Below are 16860 nucleotides of genomic sequence, written 5' to 3'. Positions count from 1 at the left end.
TCCGCCGGCCCTGCCCGGTGGGTCCCCTCTGCCCTGCCGTCTCTATGGCGGCGCCGCCATGTTGCGGCCTCTCCGCCGCCTTTCGCGCCCGCCCCGCCGCGCTGCCGCCACCGGGCCCGGCCGCCGCCTCCTGCTCTCCACGCCCATTTTCTACGCTAACGGGCCGCCGCACATCGGGCACCTCTACTCCGCCCTGCTGGCCGACGCTTTGCACCGCCACCGCCGCCTCCGCGGCGCCGGCCCCGGCCGCCTCTCCACTGGTGAGTGTGGGTCCGCCGGGCGCCGCGCCTGACCCGCACCCTCCGGCCCATCCCCGGGGCTGACCCGCCTCCCCCGGGGCTCTGAGGCTGACCCCGTTTCCGGTGTCCTCAGGCTGGTCCCGAGGCCCCTGTGTCCCCGCGGGAGCAGGGTGAGGCCCCCGCGGCACCCCGCCTTCTCTGCCGTTTCAGGGACCGACGAACACGGGCTGAAGATCCAGCAGGCCGCGGCCGCGGCAGGGACGTCGCCCCCAGAGCTCTGCGAGCGGGTCTCCAGCCTTTTCCACCAGGCCTTGACCCACGCCGCCGTCTCCTTCACTGACTTCACCCGCACCAGCGAGCCCCGCCACCAGCGAGCCGTGCGTCATTTCTGGGGTGCCCTCCGGGATGGCGGGGCACTCTACAAAGGGTCTTACGAGGGCTGGTACTGCACTCCCGAGGAGTGCTTCCTCCCCGAGAGCCAGCTCGCCGAGCGCAGGGATGCCCAGGGACGCCCGTGCAAGGTGTCTTTGGAGACCGGCCATCAGGTAACGGCACCTGCACCGTCCTGGTCAAGGGCGACCAGTCCTGCAGAAGCACTGCGCACTCATCTGTTGCTCTGGTCTGGCCAGATTTGGGAGTGTTTAATGCTTCCCATAACCTTTTGTAATTCATGTCAGCTGAGACTTGCCTGTATTTCATAGAATGTCTCTTCTGTGTTGATAGTGCTGTGTGGTGAGGCAAGGGGGAGCTGCCAGAACCCCAACTGGCAGATGCAAATTTTAGCCATGTGCCATGGGAAGGATTCGGCTGCTGCTGGGTTTCGCAGGCTGCTGGCCTGGAGGCAGCGTTTTAAAGCAGTGATGAAAGAAGTTAACTGCAGAAGGATACAGGTGTTTATAACTGAGGTGTTTGTTGGGTGTCTGGAGTTTGAGACGTGTTTTGTGAGGCAATTCAGTTTGGCCTCTGGACACTTTGCATCAATCTTGTTATGTGGATTTTGGCCTTACGTAAAACACCGTAGCATCATCTGCTTGTGGTCTAGTCTGATGGCTGAATAGTGGTGCAACCAGGAGTGTGGTGCCTGACTGAGAGTCTCTGCCACTGCGTTTTCTGTAAGGTGTCAGGAGTGACATGATTTAATCCAGCAGTTGCAGATAGTCATGCTTCAGAGCTAAGTGGAGGTTACGCTCTTGTGATATTTGTATGAGGCTGGGTCATAGGACTGTTGGTTCACACAGAAAGGGGTGCGTTGGCAAATAATATCTCTTGATAAAGCACCTAATGTAGTTGGGGAAAAGATAAGTTTCCAGGCAGAGAAATCATTCTTTAGATCCAAAATAGAGCCAGCAGGCTTCAAAGTCAAATATACCCTGAGAACAGTTACTTGCCTTAGCTGCATATCAAACTGTGCAAGAGAAACAGTAGTGTGCATGGTGCAGAGAAGGTCTTGCAAGGTGGTGGAAAGAGATGGTAGGTGTTTATCTTCAACCAGAAAGAGACAGTTCATTTCTTGAGGGTTTTGTGAAAGAAAAGGGGGAGTTTACAACATGCCATAAAACCTGTACTTCAGGCGAGTCTCTGATTCTTGGCATCTAGTAGAGCTTGGGGCTGAAAATGTATAGCTCATCTTTGAATTATGTTCTTCAGGTCTTCCTTGAACACTGAGATATCAGAGTCTGTTCTGTAGGAAATGATCCTCCTTCACTCTGTTACTGCGCTTTTGTGTCATTTAATGTGCAGAGAAGCTGGAGAAGGGCCACCAGAGGCTCCCACTGTGGTCAGGGTACGGAGCACATGCCTACAAGAGGTAGAGGGAACTGGGCCAGTTTAGTTTTGCCAAACGGGATGCAAAGGGACAAGCTAATAGCAGCCTACACCTATTCACGGGGCACAAAGAGCACAAAGCCATGTGCTTCATGGGAGTGCCAGGTGCTAGGTAGAGCAAGGGATAATGATGCCACAGGCTGTGCTGTGGGGTCAGGCTGGGCGTTAGGATAAGCTCTTTCCCCAGGAGGGCGGTGCAGTCCTGGGGCCAGTCCCCAGTGAGGTGGGGGAGCCCCATCCTTGGCTGGGTAAAGCTCCAGTCACCTTTGGCTGGTGCCAGCCCTGCTGTGAGCAGGCTGTGGGGCTGGAGAGAGGTGGAGGGCCTGTCCCACCTCTGCTGCTCTCATTTTATGGGTTCGTTCTGGTGTAGGGTGGTGGATTAGTTTACCTGCAGATGCTCCATTGCAGGACCAGGAACTGTGGTGTTCTGTATTTGCTGGGAGGGGGACTGCATTTATTGCATTCAGTCATTGCTCGGTCCAGCCAGGAGACAGTTGGCGTGTGTGAGGCTGCAGGGCTTCTCTTTCTGATGAGGCAGTGAGCTGGAGCTGGGAACTGACTGTCCCGGGAGTGTGATGAAAAAGCCCTGGGGGGTTGATAAACAACAAGCTGGATGTGAGGCAGCAGTGTGCCCTGGCAGCAAAGGCAGCCAACGGGATTATCTCAAGCTGTATGAACAGGAACAATTCCTGTTCAAGGGATATGATTATCCTCCTCTACTCAGCACTCTAAATGACCACATCTGGGTACTGCATCCAGTTTTCTGTCCCCTAATACAGGAAACACAACCTAGAAACTGGAAGGAGTTCAGTGGAGGGCCAGGAAGATGATTAGGATGCTAGAGCACTTGCTGTTTGAGGAGAGGCTGAGGGAGCTGGTTTCTTCAACCTTAGAGAAGTCAGGATTTTGGGAGGGCCTAGTGGCAGAAGCTCCCCAATAGCTACAAGGAGGTCATCTAGAAGGTGGACCCAGGTTCTTCTAATGGTATGTGGCAGGAGGATGAGAGAATGGGCATAAGTTGAAACAAGAGAGATTCAGACCGAATTTACAGAGGAACTTTTTCCCCATGAGGACAGCCAAGCAGCAGAACAGGCTGCCTGGGGAAGTGGTCTCCATCTTTAGAGATTTTAAATACGTGCCTCGCTAAAGCCCTGAGTAAGCTGTTCTAACCCTGTATGCGACCCTGCTGTGAGCAGGAGCCCGGACTAGACACTTCCTGAATTATCCTGTGCTCGTAAGGTCAGAGCTGTTTGAAAGTCAGGGGAGAAGGCACACAGATTTCTCTTCAGGGCAGATATTCCAGTAACTGTTCACAGGCAAGCCTTGAACAGAGACACCAGTTTTGCAGGTTATAATTACTCTGCCCTTTATCAACCTCTCTGTATGCTCCAGGCTCTAATTTACCAGTTCACAGGAGACAGCCTATTTCTAATCTCTTTTCTTCTTCCTGCTGAACTACTCTCTACTCACCTGACAACCACCTTTTCTGCAGGTGGCTAGCTGATAAGAGCTAGCTCAGCTCTTAGCACTTGTCAGATTTTGGTATGGCTTTTGTGTCCTGAGTTGTTACCAAAAGGGTCACTGGATTGTGTAAAAGGGAATGTTGGATAGAGGACATGGCATTGGCTCTGTGTGAAGTGTTACGCCTGGACAGAGTGCTGAGAGCTGGTACCCAGAAACTAAAAAAGATTATGGAAAAATATAAAGAATTCGGGGGGTGGGACCAAAACATTTTTGTGTAACTTGTTTATGTTTTGTGTAGGGGAGACTATTTCTTTTGGGATAACCTTCTAGTCAAGTAAGCAAAGGTAGTATTGGCTACTGGCTGCTACTGAAATCAGTGAATTCAGCTACATCATAAAGCAGTTTTGTACCACTGGGATTAATTACTCCTTAGGGTATGTCAGCATGAGGCTCTTTACTGGTTGTATTGGGAGTGAGGCACTTTTTGACTCAGTCAGAAGTTGTTGGGTTCAGTGCTAGAAACTGAAACTCTCCTGTGTGATGCCAAAGCCTATAGTTTCTTATCTTACAGTCTTATTTAGCTTTGAAAGGTAAGACTTCTTGACCTAGCTAGCCATAGATCTCTTGAGTGCCTTTACACAGTTCGCTCGTACCATATCTACCCACAAAGTTTTCATTGTTTTAGCTAAATGTGTTTTTTAATGAATTTAAATTTGTGGGAGAAGTGCTGTCAGTACTTTAAGATGATTTTAGGCTAACAAAGTGAGAACCTAAGATGCACTAATTCTTAAACTGGAGAGAAAGAGGAACATAGTGCCTAGGAGAAAAGCAGAGGCACCTGTTCTGCTGATCAAGGATGCCAGTTAAACTTGGACACCAGAGTGAAAAGAGTAGGCTGATTTTACTGTTAATAATCAAAGGATATAACTAAGTACTACAGAAAATAAGCAATAAGAAAAATACAGAATAGTACACTTACTTATTACTACATCCAGTTAAGCAAGGTAATGCAGCTAATCATTACTACACAGCGGGGAGAATAGTGATTAAGAAAGATAATCACCACTTGCATATGTTACCAACATCCAGATCTGCAGTCACTGGGGAGCCCCGGTTGCAGCGAGGATTTGGAGCACTTTTCCCTGCAAGTGGGAAGTCCTACGTGATGTGTCCATCCGTGGGTGAGGCACCCAAAGTCATGGCAAGCAGGTCCAGCCTTATTTACCAAAAATCAGCAAGTCAGAATGACTTGCACCTTTGTTTTGAGCAGAAACATCTGGTTTCATCCTCCTGTTGGAATTCACCCAAAGCCTGGCCAGGGCTCAAGGGGGAGAACCAAGGGAGTTTCTAACAAGCCCAAACTCTTGGGTTCTCAGCCTTGAACAAGGCTAAACAGGGAAAGTTGGATACACTTTCTCACAGCATTTTCTCCTCACTACTAACTACATTTTGTCTAAGCTACATCTTTCACTAGTGAGCATACATATTTCATTAATGATTAAATACTAATAATTAATGGTAATACAGATTTTACTGACTAACAGATACCAATAATGGATAACGTTTAGTTGTGAGGTTCATCTAGAGGTCAACTTTGTTTCAGGGCCTATTATTCAGACCCTAGCACTACAGCACGCATCAGGATTGTTAGTAAGGCAGTAATTAATAATGTCACTTTGTCTTTTCGTTATTTTCTATTATTATTGCAAAACTATGTTTTTAAGAAAGTGTATTCTTGTCTCCCTAATTCTTGCCTGATGACAACTAAGTCTGGCAGGTAGAAAGGTATTCCTTCCCTGGGGGCATGAGCATCTTTAAAAGCAGAGTCCCAAGTGCTGAAGTCCTTGCGTGTTGCCCTGGGAAACCCAGGGAAGCAGGTACCTTAGGAGGTTCCCACTACTCATAGGAAGATACCAGGGGCTTCATGCGTGGTGGGGAGCACATTCCAATGCAGAAGGAGCGTGCGACGAACTCCACACTGAGAATGATCTGTGCAAATTGTAAAACCATTTGCAGGGTGTTTGGGCCGTAATTCTTTTCTCTCCTGCCTTCTCAGGTGCACTGGACCAAAGAGGAGAATTACATGTTCAGGCTTTCAGCGTTCCAGGATCCGTTGCGGAAGTGGCTCCGGGACAACCCACAGGCCATTTCCCCACACCCTTTCTACCAGCGTGTGCTCCACTGGCTGGAAGAGGACTTGCCAGACTTGTCCGTCTCTCGTGAGAGGAGCCGGCTGCAGTGGGGTATCCCTGTCCCCAGTGACTCAACACAAACTATTTATGTATGGGTAGATGCCTTGGTGAACTATCTGAGCGTGGTGGGCTACCCTGAGACACATGGTGAGTGGTGGCCAGCTGTGCACCATGTTGTGGGCAAGGACATCCTCAAGTTTCATGCTGTCTACTGGCCAGCACTGCTGATGGCAGCAGGGCTGGCTCCCCCTGAGCGAATCCTTGTGCACTCCCACTGGACTGTCCGTGGGCAGAAGATGTCCAAAAGCCTGGGCAATGTGATTGACCCCTTTGCTTGTATTGGACAGTACACAGTAGACGGATTTCGGTACTTCCTGCTAAGGCAGGGTGTACCTGAGCGGGACTGTGACTATTATGATGAGAAGGTTGTTAAGGTAGTGAATTCAGAGCTGGCAGATGCACTTGGGGGACTTCTCAATCGGTCAACAGCCCTCAGCATTAACCCCAGCAACACTTACCCTTGTTTCTCAGAGTCTTGTTTTCCAAAAGTCTTGGATTACAGGGAGACAAAAGGCATGGGTAGGGCTTCTGCGGAAGACTATGAGTTTGTGGCATCTGTGGCTTCTCTGCCTCTGCAGGTGGCTAATTATTTCGAAGGTTTCCAGATCTACAAGGCTTTAGAATGCATTGCCCTGTGTGTCAGGCAGACCAACAGTTTCTTCCAGAGACACAGACCTTGGAAACTCAACCGAAAAGACCCTGCAGAGCAGCTCTGGCTTGACACCATCATCCACGTTACGCTGGAATGCCTGCGTGTCTATGGGACTCTCCTGCAGCCTGTGATCCCACACACTGCAGACAGGTTGCTTTCCAGGCTGGCTGTTGAGCCAGAAGAGAGAGGTCTCTCGAGTTTGACATTTCTGGCACGCTACAATGGGAAGTCGTGTCCCTTTGAAGGGAGGCAGCTTGGACCTGACACTGGCATTTTATTTCACAGACTAGAGAAGTCAAGACAGCCTCAGACAGAAACCAAGAAGCTTTAGTCTGACAAACAGCTTCCGTAAATAAAAGCCTCCAGGAACTCCCAGAAAATGTTGTCTTTGTTAAAAGCATGTTCCTCCCATCTCTTGGTGGTGGTATAAAGTGGATGAGTGGAAAACCAGACTGAGCAGGGCTGTGCTGTCCTGCCTAGTGACCGGCATAGGTCTGTGCCCGACGTGAGAAGCAGACACAGGCAGATGAGTTGCATGAGTGGGGAAAGCTGCTCAAGTAGCACCCTTGAAGGAACACCTAATTAGCTAAATTGGTAACAGCATTCTGAAGACATAGCCTAGGGTTTGAATATTGCTGCTTTTTTCCCCCTGATGTATTTTATGGGACATAAAAAGCAGCTGAAGCAAATACTTGTCCCTTTAAAATAGGGAACTCTTCCTATACAGTCTTGGGGCTCCATAGAGAACCCTCTTGCCTGTGTCGCATATCTTCCCTCCTGACCCCTTTACCTTCTCTTTTCTGATGGAACGGGTCAGGTGCTCTGCTGAAGACACCAAACACAAATGTGGCAGTCGATCTGCTCAGCAATCTCTTCAGACAGCAGCTCCCCAACTGGCTCGCTGGCTCACTCCAGGAATCTCCCCTCAGGCTAACATTCAGGCTGAGTCTCCAGGAGGATCAAACTAACCCTGAGGAAAGAAGGGGTCTTTCCTGGTGCCTTCTCAGTGTTGTCTCTGCTGACACAGAGGGCTGAGCATCAGTTCTGCAGCTGGTGTCCTCATCTCGATTTTGCCCTGCAGGTTTCTGGCCAGGCCCAAATTAGCTGGGGGTAGTCAGAAATGGTTTCCCTGTAACATCTCTGGGATACAGTCCAAATGGATCTGTTGGGTCCATCAGCTGAGCTTCCTTTATGGGTCCAAACCTCCATTTAGCTGATGTCTGTGTGAGCCTCGATGGGGAAGATCCCTTCTGTGTGACTGCTCTTTACACAGAGATGGTCCAGTGAGACGGGATGGCTCAGCGGTCAAGTGGGTGGTCTCACTCAGCTGCACAGACCTGCAGACATGAGCAAAATTGGAAAGGGGTGTGGGGGGGGGAATGCATTTCAGGTCCAGACTCAACTTTAGGAGGCTTTTCTGCCTGCTGCATGGTTTATTGCACCCTCTTTGTTGCATTTCAGTGCTGCTGGAAGCAGGCAGCTGAGCACTGGTACCTTGGTGCAGTTGTGACCGCTTTGGGAAGGATTTACCAGAGGTCCCTGCCTTTGGCTCCTCTGGTTCCCATCAAGTGCCTGCCCTGCAGGAGTCTTGTATCAGCAGCCAGTTTTAGGGGGCTGCGATCTCTTTTGGAGCTGCCTGGGCTGTGTTACCAGGGTCAACAGGAGCAGCGCAACCCCCTCGGAGCACCGCGGATCTCCGCGGACGCAGCAGAGGGACGGACAGACCATCCTGCTTCTCCCTCGTGTTGCCCTTGTGGTTCTCCACGATGCCCGCCCTGTGCCGCAGCACGCTGTGCGGCCTATTTCAGATTACCCGTGAGAAGAAAGCCAGGTCCCCTCAGCCCGCTCCTGCGGTGGTAATCCTCCTCCCTGTGCAGCTTTACCTGGTACCCCTCGCTCCTGCCAGCCCTGTGTGTGTGCTTCAGGCTGCAGCCCTCCGTGCCCTCATGCCACGAGCGTGGGCAGAGGCCTGTGCGGGGCTCTTCCGTGCAGCCCCCGTGGCCGGGGCTGCCGATCCCGGTGTTTTGGCATCGCCAGCCACGGGGGGAGCGAGCACGTTGGCACCTCTCGGCTCTTGAGCGTGTGGGTGTTTCTGTCCCCCAGTTTCTGGTCCTGCCCCACCCTGCTGTCACCACTGGCCTTGGACTGCTCTCCCTCCCGGGAGGTGACCTGTGTGGCTGCCCCGCCGGTCCCCTGCCCGCCCGGGAAGGCAGCCGCCGGGATGCCCGGGCTGCGAAGGCCGTTTGTCCCCGGATCCATCGCCTGGCCCGGGGCTCTGAACCCGCCACGCGGGTCCCCGTGCCCAGGCGAGTGCGCGGGGCGGGGCCGTGCCCGTGCCGGTACGCGGGGCGGGGCCGTGCCGGTGCGTGGGGCGGGGCCGTGCCGGTGCCGGCACGCGGGGCGGGGCCGTGCCGTGCCGTGCCGGTGCGTGGGGCTGTGCCGTAGCCGGTGCGTGGGGCGGCGCGGCCCCATGAGACGGTGAGGCGGCGGCGGCGCGGGATGGCGGCGGGCGGCAGCGGGCGGCCGCCGGGCCCCGACTCTTCGCTGGAGCCGTACGTGCAGACCCGCATCTTCAAGATCATCGTGATCGGAGACTCGAACGTGGGCAAGACGTGCCTGACCTTCCGCTTCTGCGGGGGCACCTTCCCCGACAAGACCGAGGCCACCATCGGCGTGGACTTCCGCGAGAAGACGGTGGAGATCGAGGGGGAGCGCATCAAGGTGGGCCACGGCAGCACCGGCACCGGGCCCGGGGCTGGCCGGCAGCGGCCCGGGCAGTGAAGGCAGCCCCTGCCCCGGGGCTGCCGCTCTGCCCCCCAGACGCCTCCCGGGGGCTTTTCTGGTTTCAGCCCAACTCGAGGAAGGGCAACAGGGGAAAGGTTTCTCCTCCCCGTGGTGCGGGGACACTTTCTGAGCCTGTCCCTGCTGCCTCGGTGCTATTTATGGGGTTCGCAGCCGGTCTGAAAGGATTGCTTGGGGTGAAACGCTGCTGTCCTCCAGCTCTCCTGGCAGGCAGCATAACCGGGTCCTCAAAGCATCAGGGCGGCCTCCAGCTTCTGAAGCTGGACCAAAAGAGAGGCAGAGCTGTGGGGAGCTGGGGGAAGGAGCTGCACGCAGAAACCAGTGTGTTTTCGGGGGAGCAGATGGTTGTAGGCTGGCAGTGGCTGTGCTGGAGGGCCAGGAGCTTGCATGAGCTGGTTGCAGTGGGCTTGGCAGCTGTGGTATTAATGCTGAAGACTGCTGTCAGCAAGCACTGGGAGGGTGCAATTTCAGCAGAATTAGAATAGGATGAATTTGCTGTACGAAGGCCAGTGTGACACCTGTAACAAATGCATCAGTCCAGACCCAGAGAGCTCTGGCTGATGTGTCAGAGCAGATCTGCAGATCAGCAGCAGCTGGTAGGAAACAGCCTGGGAAGCACTGTTTGCAGCCGAGCTTGGCCTGCCTGGTTAGGTGGATCAACACCGACAGCTGTCTAGTGTAAGGCTGACTGCTGGAAGAAGCAAATATTGCTATTTTGCTGACAGATGGGTGATCAAAAGTTGAGGGACTAATCACAATGAAATCAGAGCTGCTATTGGTGGGTAAGAACTTCAGCTGTGCTTTTAAACTGTCCATGAACATCTTTCTCTCCTTTAAGAGGAGAGGTGCTCATTTTTCCCCCTGCCTCCCCCAGCTCTATCCAACACCACATAGCTGTGTTGTTATAAGCTGTAGTGCAGGCTGGCATGAAGCCTGTCTTACTGCCACTAGCTGGGAAATGTTGCCAGGCTTTCTACCTTTGGATATTATTTGTGCTCCAGCAGGCAGGAGTGGGAGGCAGTGCAGCAAACTGGCCTTTTCCTGGGACCATGTGTCCAAGAGGGGAGGTGAGAGGTGGGTGAGGGCAAGGTACCCTTCTCTCCTGTTCTGCCCAGATGGAACAACCTAGGAGAGACTGGCAGGGAAATGAATGAGCAGCATCTTTTCTTTGCCAGCGTTTTTCCACTCTGATAACACTCTGAGGCAGGCCAATTTGGATTAACCCAAGACATTTGTTTGGAAATTGCCAGTTCCAGGCTTCAGGACATTACCTGCAAGGGCCAGGAGAACTCATAGAGTCACAGACTAACAGCAAAGTGTGGGTTGGGAGGGACCTCAGGAGGCTATCTGCTCCAACCCCCTGCTGAAGCACAGCAACCCAGAGCTCATTGCCCAGGTCCATGGCCACGTGGCTTTTGAATACCTCTAAGGATGGGGACTCCACACCCTCCTTGGGCAACCTGTGCAAGTGCTCGGTCACCCTCACAGGGAAAGGTGTTTCCTGATGTTCAGAGGGAATCTCCTGTGTTTCAGTGTGTGCCCATTGCCTCTGGTCTTGGCACTGGGCACCACTGAAAAGAACCAGACTCTATCCTCTTTGTAGTCTCCCTTCAGGTATCTATACACATTGGTAAGATATTCCCCTGAGCCTTCTCTTCTGCAGGCTAAACAGTCCCAGCTCTCTTGGCCTTTCCTTGTAGGGGAGAGACTCCAGTCCCTTCATCATCTTCATGGCCCTTTGCTGGACTCTCCAGTCCATATGGGCCTCTCCTGTACTGGGAAGCTCAGAACTGAACACAGCACTCCAGCTGTGGCCTCACCAGCACTGAAAAAAGGGGATGGATCACCTCCTTTGGCCTGCTGGTAATACTTTGTCTAATGCAGCCCAGGATACCATTCACCACTTTTGCTGCAAGGGCACACTGCTGGCTCATGTTCAACCTGGTGTCCACCAGGACCCCCAAGTCCTTTTCTGCAAAGCAGCTTTGCAGCTGGGTGGTCCCCTGTGTACTGGTGCCTGGAGCTTTTCCTCCCCAGGGACGGGACTTGGCACTTCTCTTTATTGAACTTCATGAGGTTCCTGTCAGTGCATTTCTCCAGCCTGCTGAGGTCCCTCTGGATGGCAGCACAACCATCTGACATACTAGCCACACTCCTCCCAGTTTGGTGTCATCTGCACACTTGCTGAGGGCATAATCTGCCCCACCATCCAGATCATTAATGAAGATGTCGAACAGGACTGAGCCTAGTATTGACCCCTGGGGTACACTGCTAGTTACCAGTGTTCAACTAGACTTTGCGTCACTGATCACCACCTTCTAGGCCCATACGTTCAGCCAGTTTCCAGTCACTGCACTGTCTGCTCATCCAGACCAGGAGCTTGTTGACTCCTCTCTCACTTGGGTCAGGAAGTTGTCATCAGTGACAGGATCAGGGCCTGCAGACATGAGGCTGCTCCTATCTGCCTTTAGAGGACCTCATCTGCTTGTTCTTCCTGGTCAGGTGGCCTATAGCAGACACTCCTGACAATGTCACCCATGCCAGCCTGCTCTTTAATCCTCACCCACAAGCTCTCAGTTGGTTGCTCACCCATCCCCTCCCACTGCGCTCTCACACAAAGGGTGGCTCTCCTCATCTTCTCTTTGCCCTGACTCCTCTGTATGTACCACCGTATAACTGTTGGGGTTCTCTCTTACAGCGTAGGATTAGGTGGACAAATGTCCTGATCTGGCACAAGAATGTGAAATAAGTGTTTTGTTTCTGTGGTGGGGATTGTGGTCAAGTGCATCAGGAAAAGGATGAGAGGCAGGGACCAGTGCTCCCTGATGAAAGTGCTGTGATCTCTCTTACTAGATGAGCTGGGCTGGCTTGGTTGAATTACACAAGCGCGTGCCCTGTCGTATACAGCCTTGGGCACTGTCAGTGTAGGCCCAAACGCTTGTGTAACTCATCCGTCAGTCCTGGTTCCTCTAAGAAGAGATAGCCTCTCCCTGCGAGCCTTGCCTTGCCTGTGCCCTGCCTCAGGGCTGTGGCACCGCTGCCAGAGGTGGAGGAGCAGGAAGCCCTCCTGCCTCCTCCAGCAGGGGGTTCAGCAAGCCAGCCTGCTCCCCAGGCAGCAGGCCCTGCGCCGGGGTGGACACTCAGCGCTCCTGTGGCCTTTCTTTCTTGCCTGCTTTGCTTCCTAGGTGCAAGTGTGGGACACGGCTGGCCAGGAGAGGTTTCGGAAGAGCATGGTAGAGCATTACTACCGCAACGTGCATGCCGTTGTCTTCGTCTATGATGTCACAAAGATGACCTCCTTCACCAACCTCAAGACGTGGATCGAGGAGTGCAACGGGCACGCAGTGCCCCCCCTGGTCCCCAGGGTGCTTGTTGGGAACAAGTGTGACTTGAAAGACCTGATCCAAGTGCCATCCAGCATGGCCCTGAAGTTCGCCGACGCTCACAACATGCTTTTGTTTGAGACCTCGGCCAAGGACCCTAAGGAGAGCCAGAACGTGGATGCCATTTTCATGTGCCTGGCCTGCCGGCTGAAGGCACAGCGCTCGCTGCTCTGCCGGGACCTGGAGGGGCGGCCGGGCCAGCCCCGCAGGCTGGAGCCAACGCACGATGCCAACGGTAAAAACTCCTGCCCGTGCTGAGCAGGGCCCCCGCCGCCCTCTGTCACGGTCACCCCAATAAAGTCTCTGCGGTTCCAGTCAGCTCTGGGTGTTGCTTTGCGCGGCTCGGCGCGGCTCGGGCGGAGGGCGGGCAGCGCGCATGCGCGGCGGCGAGCGCACGCGCGGGCTGCGGCGGCGCCATCATGAAGTAAGTCGGCGGGCGCGGGGGGCGGGTGGGGAGGTCCGGTCGTTCCCCCGCTCTCGGTGCTGACGGTGCCCTCGCTCTCAGCCCCCTGACGAAGGTGAAGCTGATCAACGAGCTGAACGCGCGGGAGGCGGAGCTGGGCGTGCAGGAGGCCGTCTCGTGGCACGCGGAGTACAAGGATAGCGCCTGGATCTTTGTCGGTACGAGCCAGGCCGGGCCCGGGGTGGGGCTGGGGGGATGCTGGGGGAGCGGGGAGGGCCGGGATTGGGGGGGGGGGGGTGTTGGGGGAGCGGGGAGGGCCGGCCCCGGGGTGGGATTGGGAGGGGGGCGTGGTGGTGTTGGGGAAGTGGGGAGGGCCTAGCCGGGCCCGGTATGGGATTGTGGGGGGCCGGGCCCACGCGGTGCCGGTGCCTCCTTCCCTTGTGTGCCTCTCCCTGCAGGCGGGCTGCACTACGAGCTGACGGAGGGGGATGTCATCTGCGTGTTCTCGCAGTAAGTGCTGCAGCTCCCCGGGCCCGTCGTGCCCCTGCCGCCACCCGGGGTGCTGAGAGTGTGTTGCAGGTATGGAGAAGTTGTCAACATTAACCTGGTGCGGGATAAGAAGACCGGGAAGTCCAAAGGGTTTTGCTTTCTGTGCTATGAGGACCAGAGGAGCACCATTCTTGCTGTTGACAACTTCAATGGGATCAAGGTGAGTGAAGCAGCCTGGGACACAGCCCTGCCTGCCTGCCAAGGCTCCCAAGGTCCTGCTTCGCATCAGACAGGAGCCCTGACAGCAGGCCCACAGCACGTGGGGAGCTGGTCTGTGCCTTTGCTAACAGCATGACTCCTCTCGTAGATCAAAGGACGGACGATTCGAGTGGACCATGTGGCCAACTATCGGCCCCCCAAGGAATCTGATGACTTAGATGATGTTACAAAAGCCCTCCATGCAAAGGGTTGTGGAGTTAAAACACCACCTCATACGTCATCCGATTCCCTGTCAGAAGATGAAGATGTGCTCATAAAAAAGCAGAAAGGTGAGGTGTGTTCCTGCTAGTCTTGACCCCAGGTGGGAATGTCTGCACAGAGCCCTCAGCCTCTCAAGGGCCTTTTGCTCAGGGGAACAGCAAGGACGGGTGTGCTCTTGACAAGCCACAGCCCTAATGTCCTTTGCATTGTGATCTTCTGAGGGGTATCTGGGTGATGGTATCTAGCACTTACCTGTGAATGACCTCCCCCAGACTCTGAAGAGCTGGATCTTGCAGACAATAATAGCACTTTTCCTGGACAAAAGCCTGTCAGGCTGCAGAGTTACTGCAGGGGGAAGCAGTGCTGTGGGGTGTGGGGAGAGGAAAGGCTTAAGCAAAGCACCACTTAATCTTAAAATCTGAATACTGCTACTGTAGGACTAGAGTTGTGTAGATGTATGGAGTGAACATTATGTGGCCTATGCAAGATAATTGAATTGGATAGAACATAAAAGCAGCAGATCTAGATGAGATTGTGTGGCTAGAAACTGAAGCCAAGGAAAGTAGGGGGGGGTTGGACTAGATGACCTTTAAAGATCCCTCCTGACCCCAACTATTCTATGATTCTATGAAAGTAGACCTAATAATGCAGCAAATACTAAACCATCCAAGTGCCATCTCAGTGGACACAGCAGGATTTGTGGCTCTACATCTTTCAGAAGAAAACAAAAAGATGTAAAGTATATCCAAATTGAACAAATGTGCCAGGACCAGCCTGTGCAGCTGTACCTATGGATTTTTAGGAAGCCATTAGAGTATTTTCCATCTGTGTAGGCAGAGATCTTGAAAAGTTACGTTTGTTGGAGCCAGCAGAGTGCTAGAGGCAGTGTCTTGTGGTAGTACCTGCTTACTGTGGCTTGCTAACGACTTCCAGGCAGCATCCACCTGAGATGGGTTGTAGCTTCCAGCATAAGCCAGTTCAGTGGGGTGGCCTTGGGGTGGGGGTGTCCATTGTTCTGAAATTGGCTTGGAGCTCCTGGCACAGCACAGCATGCAGAGGAACCTTCCCTCCCACAGCTGGGCTCTGCCTGTGGCAGACAGGTATTAGCAGCAGGTATTTGGGGACATCTTGTAGCTATGGCTGAGCCCTTGTGCTATCGGGGTTTGGGACCTGTCTGTACTGCGCTCCTGCCCCGCATTGAGAGAGGAGCTCAGCGCCATGTCGTGTGGAGGGGGAGCCAGGATGGATGGGGCCTTAGTGTGGGGTGGAGGGGCTAGAGTCCTAGTTTGAGAGAAGTGTTGGAGGAAAGAAAACAGGCAACAGAACTAAGGGTGGGGACAAGATGTTGCTCCAGGGCACTGAGTAGATGCACAAAAATGAGAGAGGCAGAGAAAGAATTGTTGGGTCTGGAGAAGAGAATTTCCACGGAGTGGATCACAGTGTTGTTACTGCGTGGATGTGACTGAGGAAAGAAAAAGAAAGGAAGGTGCTGATCCTCTGAGCTGTGTTGAAGTGCTTGAGGGCAGCCTGGATGGGACAAACTCTATGTGGGGAATGTTAAAGAAGGAAGCAGGATGGCTCAAGCTAGAGGAGAAAAGTGGTCGGGGTTGGAAGTGCAGTAGGATCTCTCTGAGGGGGGAACAGGGCTGTGAAGCTTGGCTGGAGGGGAGCTGGAAAGGTGCTGCGGTGCTAGGCAGAGCTTGGGGGGGTGACGTGATGCTTGCAGGACTGCCTGTCCTGAGAGATGAACCTTGTATTTCAGATAAGGGGAAAAGTAGACAGGAACGGCAAAAGCAGAGCTCGCAGGCTGTGAAGAGGGCGGTGTCCACAGAGGAGGCACACCCCAGAATCAAGATTAAGAAGGAGAAGGAGGACCCCGGCTATGACCGCTATGCCAGCGGGAGCCAGCAGCCCTGGAAGGGCTTGGAGAGGAAACCTGTGAGCAGGATGCAGCGAGAAGAGGAAGAGCGGAGGCACCAGAGGCCTTCAGAGAGAAAAGGGGAAAAGAGCTTCCAGGACCAGAGGGGACAAAGCGGTTTGTGGGAAGAGAGGGAGAAGAGAGAGGAGGCTGTCAGGAAGGGCGATGGGCACAGCAGCCGGCGAGAAGAGGGTCCTGAGGGCAGCCGATCCCGGGAGCGTGGCGCCAGGGAAACCCATCCCAGGCACAGGGAGCGGGGCTCCGCGAGAGGCTCCAGCCGCTGCTGAGTCCTGGGGTGAGCACTCAAGGGGCCAAGGGATGCCCCAAACCTGCCCAAAAACCTGCGCAGAGCCTCCCTGCGCCGCTTGGGGCAGGGGAAGCACCGCGGCTGGACCGTGGTTTCTCCTTCCATCCTCGGACAGCGCTCTCCTCGCCACCCCTGCTGCAGACTGGGACATGAATTTTGTTGCTTCCTTCAGCCCTTCTTGTAACATCGGACTTGCAGGTGTGCTGGGACGCTGTGCTGTGGCATGAAGGTGGTTGCTGGAAGCAGGAGGCTGCTCTTCTTCCCAAAATTGCTCAGTTCTGTCAGTTCTGGGGCGGGTGGGTGGGGAGGTGCCCCCACTGCACTGCAGGGAGAGACCGGTGTGTGGTTTGACCTCATGCACCAGCTTTGGGTCCTGAGCCCACCCAGCGCAGTTCCTGCCTTCTGTGATGGATCCCCAGAGCTGTGTTGGGGCTGTTTACTGTTTGGTTTCTTTTAAATACTTTTAAATAAAAGTTACCTGTTAACCAGGAGCTAGCCCTGGGAGCAGCGTTTCCATCTCCTGGTAAGGTGTGTTTCTTTGCTGTCTGGACACAAAACCAGGGGCGATTGATGTGGAGTGACAGAGGGAGGGATGGTTTATAGCCAGATCTGGTTGCTACGAGAATAACTCCTGCCAGGATCCGTTA

The 16860-nt window shown here is 54.0% G+C and overlaps 3 protein-coding genes across 4 annotated transcripts; all 3 read left to right on the top strand.

Moving 5' to 3' along the window:
* The first annotated feature begins 4 nt into the window (after positions 1-4).
* On the top strand, positions 5-6811 carry MARS2 (methionyl-tRNA synthetase 2, mitochondrial). Its single transcript, XM_074835476.1, has 3 exons — positions 5-260; positions 450-784; positions 5584-6811. The coding sequence occupies exons 1-3, from the start codon at positions 59-61 to the stop codon at positions 6760-6762; spliced, it is 1716 nt and encodes a 571-aa protein (XP_074691577.1). The 5' UTR covers positions 5-58; the 3' UTR covers positions 6763-6811.
* A 2052-nt stretch (positions 6812-8863) lies between these two features.
* On the top strand, positions 8864-13499 carry RAB33A (RAB33A, member RAS oncogene family). Of its 2 annotated transcripts, XR_012624643.1 has the most exons (4): positions 8864-9152; positions 12419-12851; positions 13122-13237; positions 13478-13499. XR_012624643.1 is itself a non-coding variant. In XM_074835471.1 (2 exons), the coding sequence occupies exons 1-2, from the start codon at positions 8931-8933 to the stop codon at positions 12872-12874; spliced, it is 678 nt and encodes a 225-aa protein (XP_074691572.1). In that variant the 5' UTR covers positions 8864-8930; the 3' UTR covers positions 12875-12934. The 2 variants fall into 2 exon arrangements, 1 of the variants encoding a protein (XP_074691572.1); XM_074835471.1 differs by lacking the exons at positions 13122-13237; positions 13478-13499 and having other exon boundaries at positions 12419-12934.
* RBMX2 (RNA binding motif protein X-linked 2) lies at positions 12910-16729 on the top strand. The gene is made up of 6 exons (XM_074835470.1): positions 12910-13040; positions 13122-13237; positions 13478-13529; positions 13599-13728; positions 13876-14056; positions 15751-16729. The coding sequence occupies exons 1-6, from the start codon at positions 13036-13038 to the stop codon at positions 16191-16193; spliced, it is 927 nt and encodes a 308-aa protein (XP_074691571.1). The 5' UTR covers positions 12910-13035; the 3' UTR covers positions 16194-16729.
* Positions 16730-16860: the final 131 nt, after the last annotated feature.

This window comes from Strix aluco, chromosome 10, assembly GCF_031877795.1.
Source record: "Strix aluco isolate bStrAlu1 chromosome 10, bStrAlu1.hap1, whole genome shotgun sequence".
Taxonomy (NCBI): Eukaryota; Metazoa; Chordata; class Aves; order Strigiformes; family Strigidae; genus Strix; species Strix aluco.
Note: the sequence above shows the minus strand (reverse complement) of the source record. Positions and strands in the feature narration are given on the sequence as shown.

Coding starts and splice junctions, on each gene's coding strand:
- MARS2 (XM_074835476.1), top strand. CDS start 59: ATGTTGCGGCCTCTCCGCCGCCTTTCGCGCCCGCCCCGCCGCGCTGCC. Junction 261..449: donor CCCCGGCCGCCTCTCCACTG/GTGAGTGTGGGT, acceptor CTGCCGTTTCAG/GGACCGACGAACACGGGCTG. Junction 785..5,583: donor CTTTGGAGACCGGCCATCAG/GTAACGGCACCT, acceptor CTGCCTTCTCAG/GTGCACTGGACCAAAGAGGA.
- RAB33A (XM_074835471.1), top strand. CDS start 8,931: ATGGCGGCGGGCGGCAGCGGGCGGCCGCCGGGCCCCGACTCTTCGCTG. Junction 9,153..12,418: donor TCGAGGGGGAGCGCATCAAG/GTGGGCCACGGC, acceptor TTTGCTTCCTAG/GTGCAAGTGTGGGACACGGC.
- RBMX2 (XM_074835470.1), top strand. Junction 13,238..13,477: donor TAGCGCCTGGATCTTTGTCG/GTACGAGCCAGG, acceptor CTCTCCCTGCAG/GCGGGCTGCACTACGAGCTG. Junction 14,057..15,750: donor GCTCATAAAAAAGCAGAAAG/GTGAGGTGTGTT, acceptor CTTGTATTTCAG/ATAAGGGGAAAAGTAGACAG.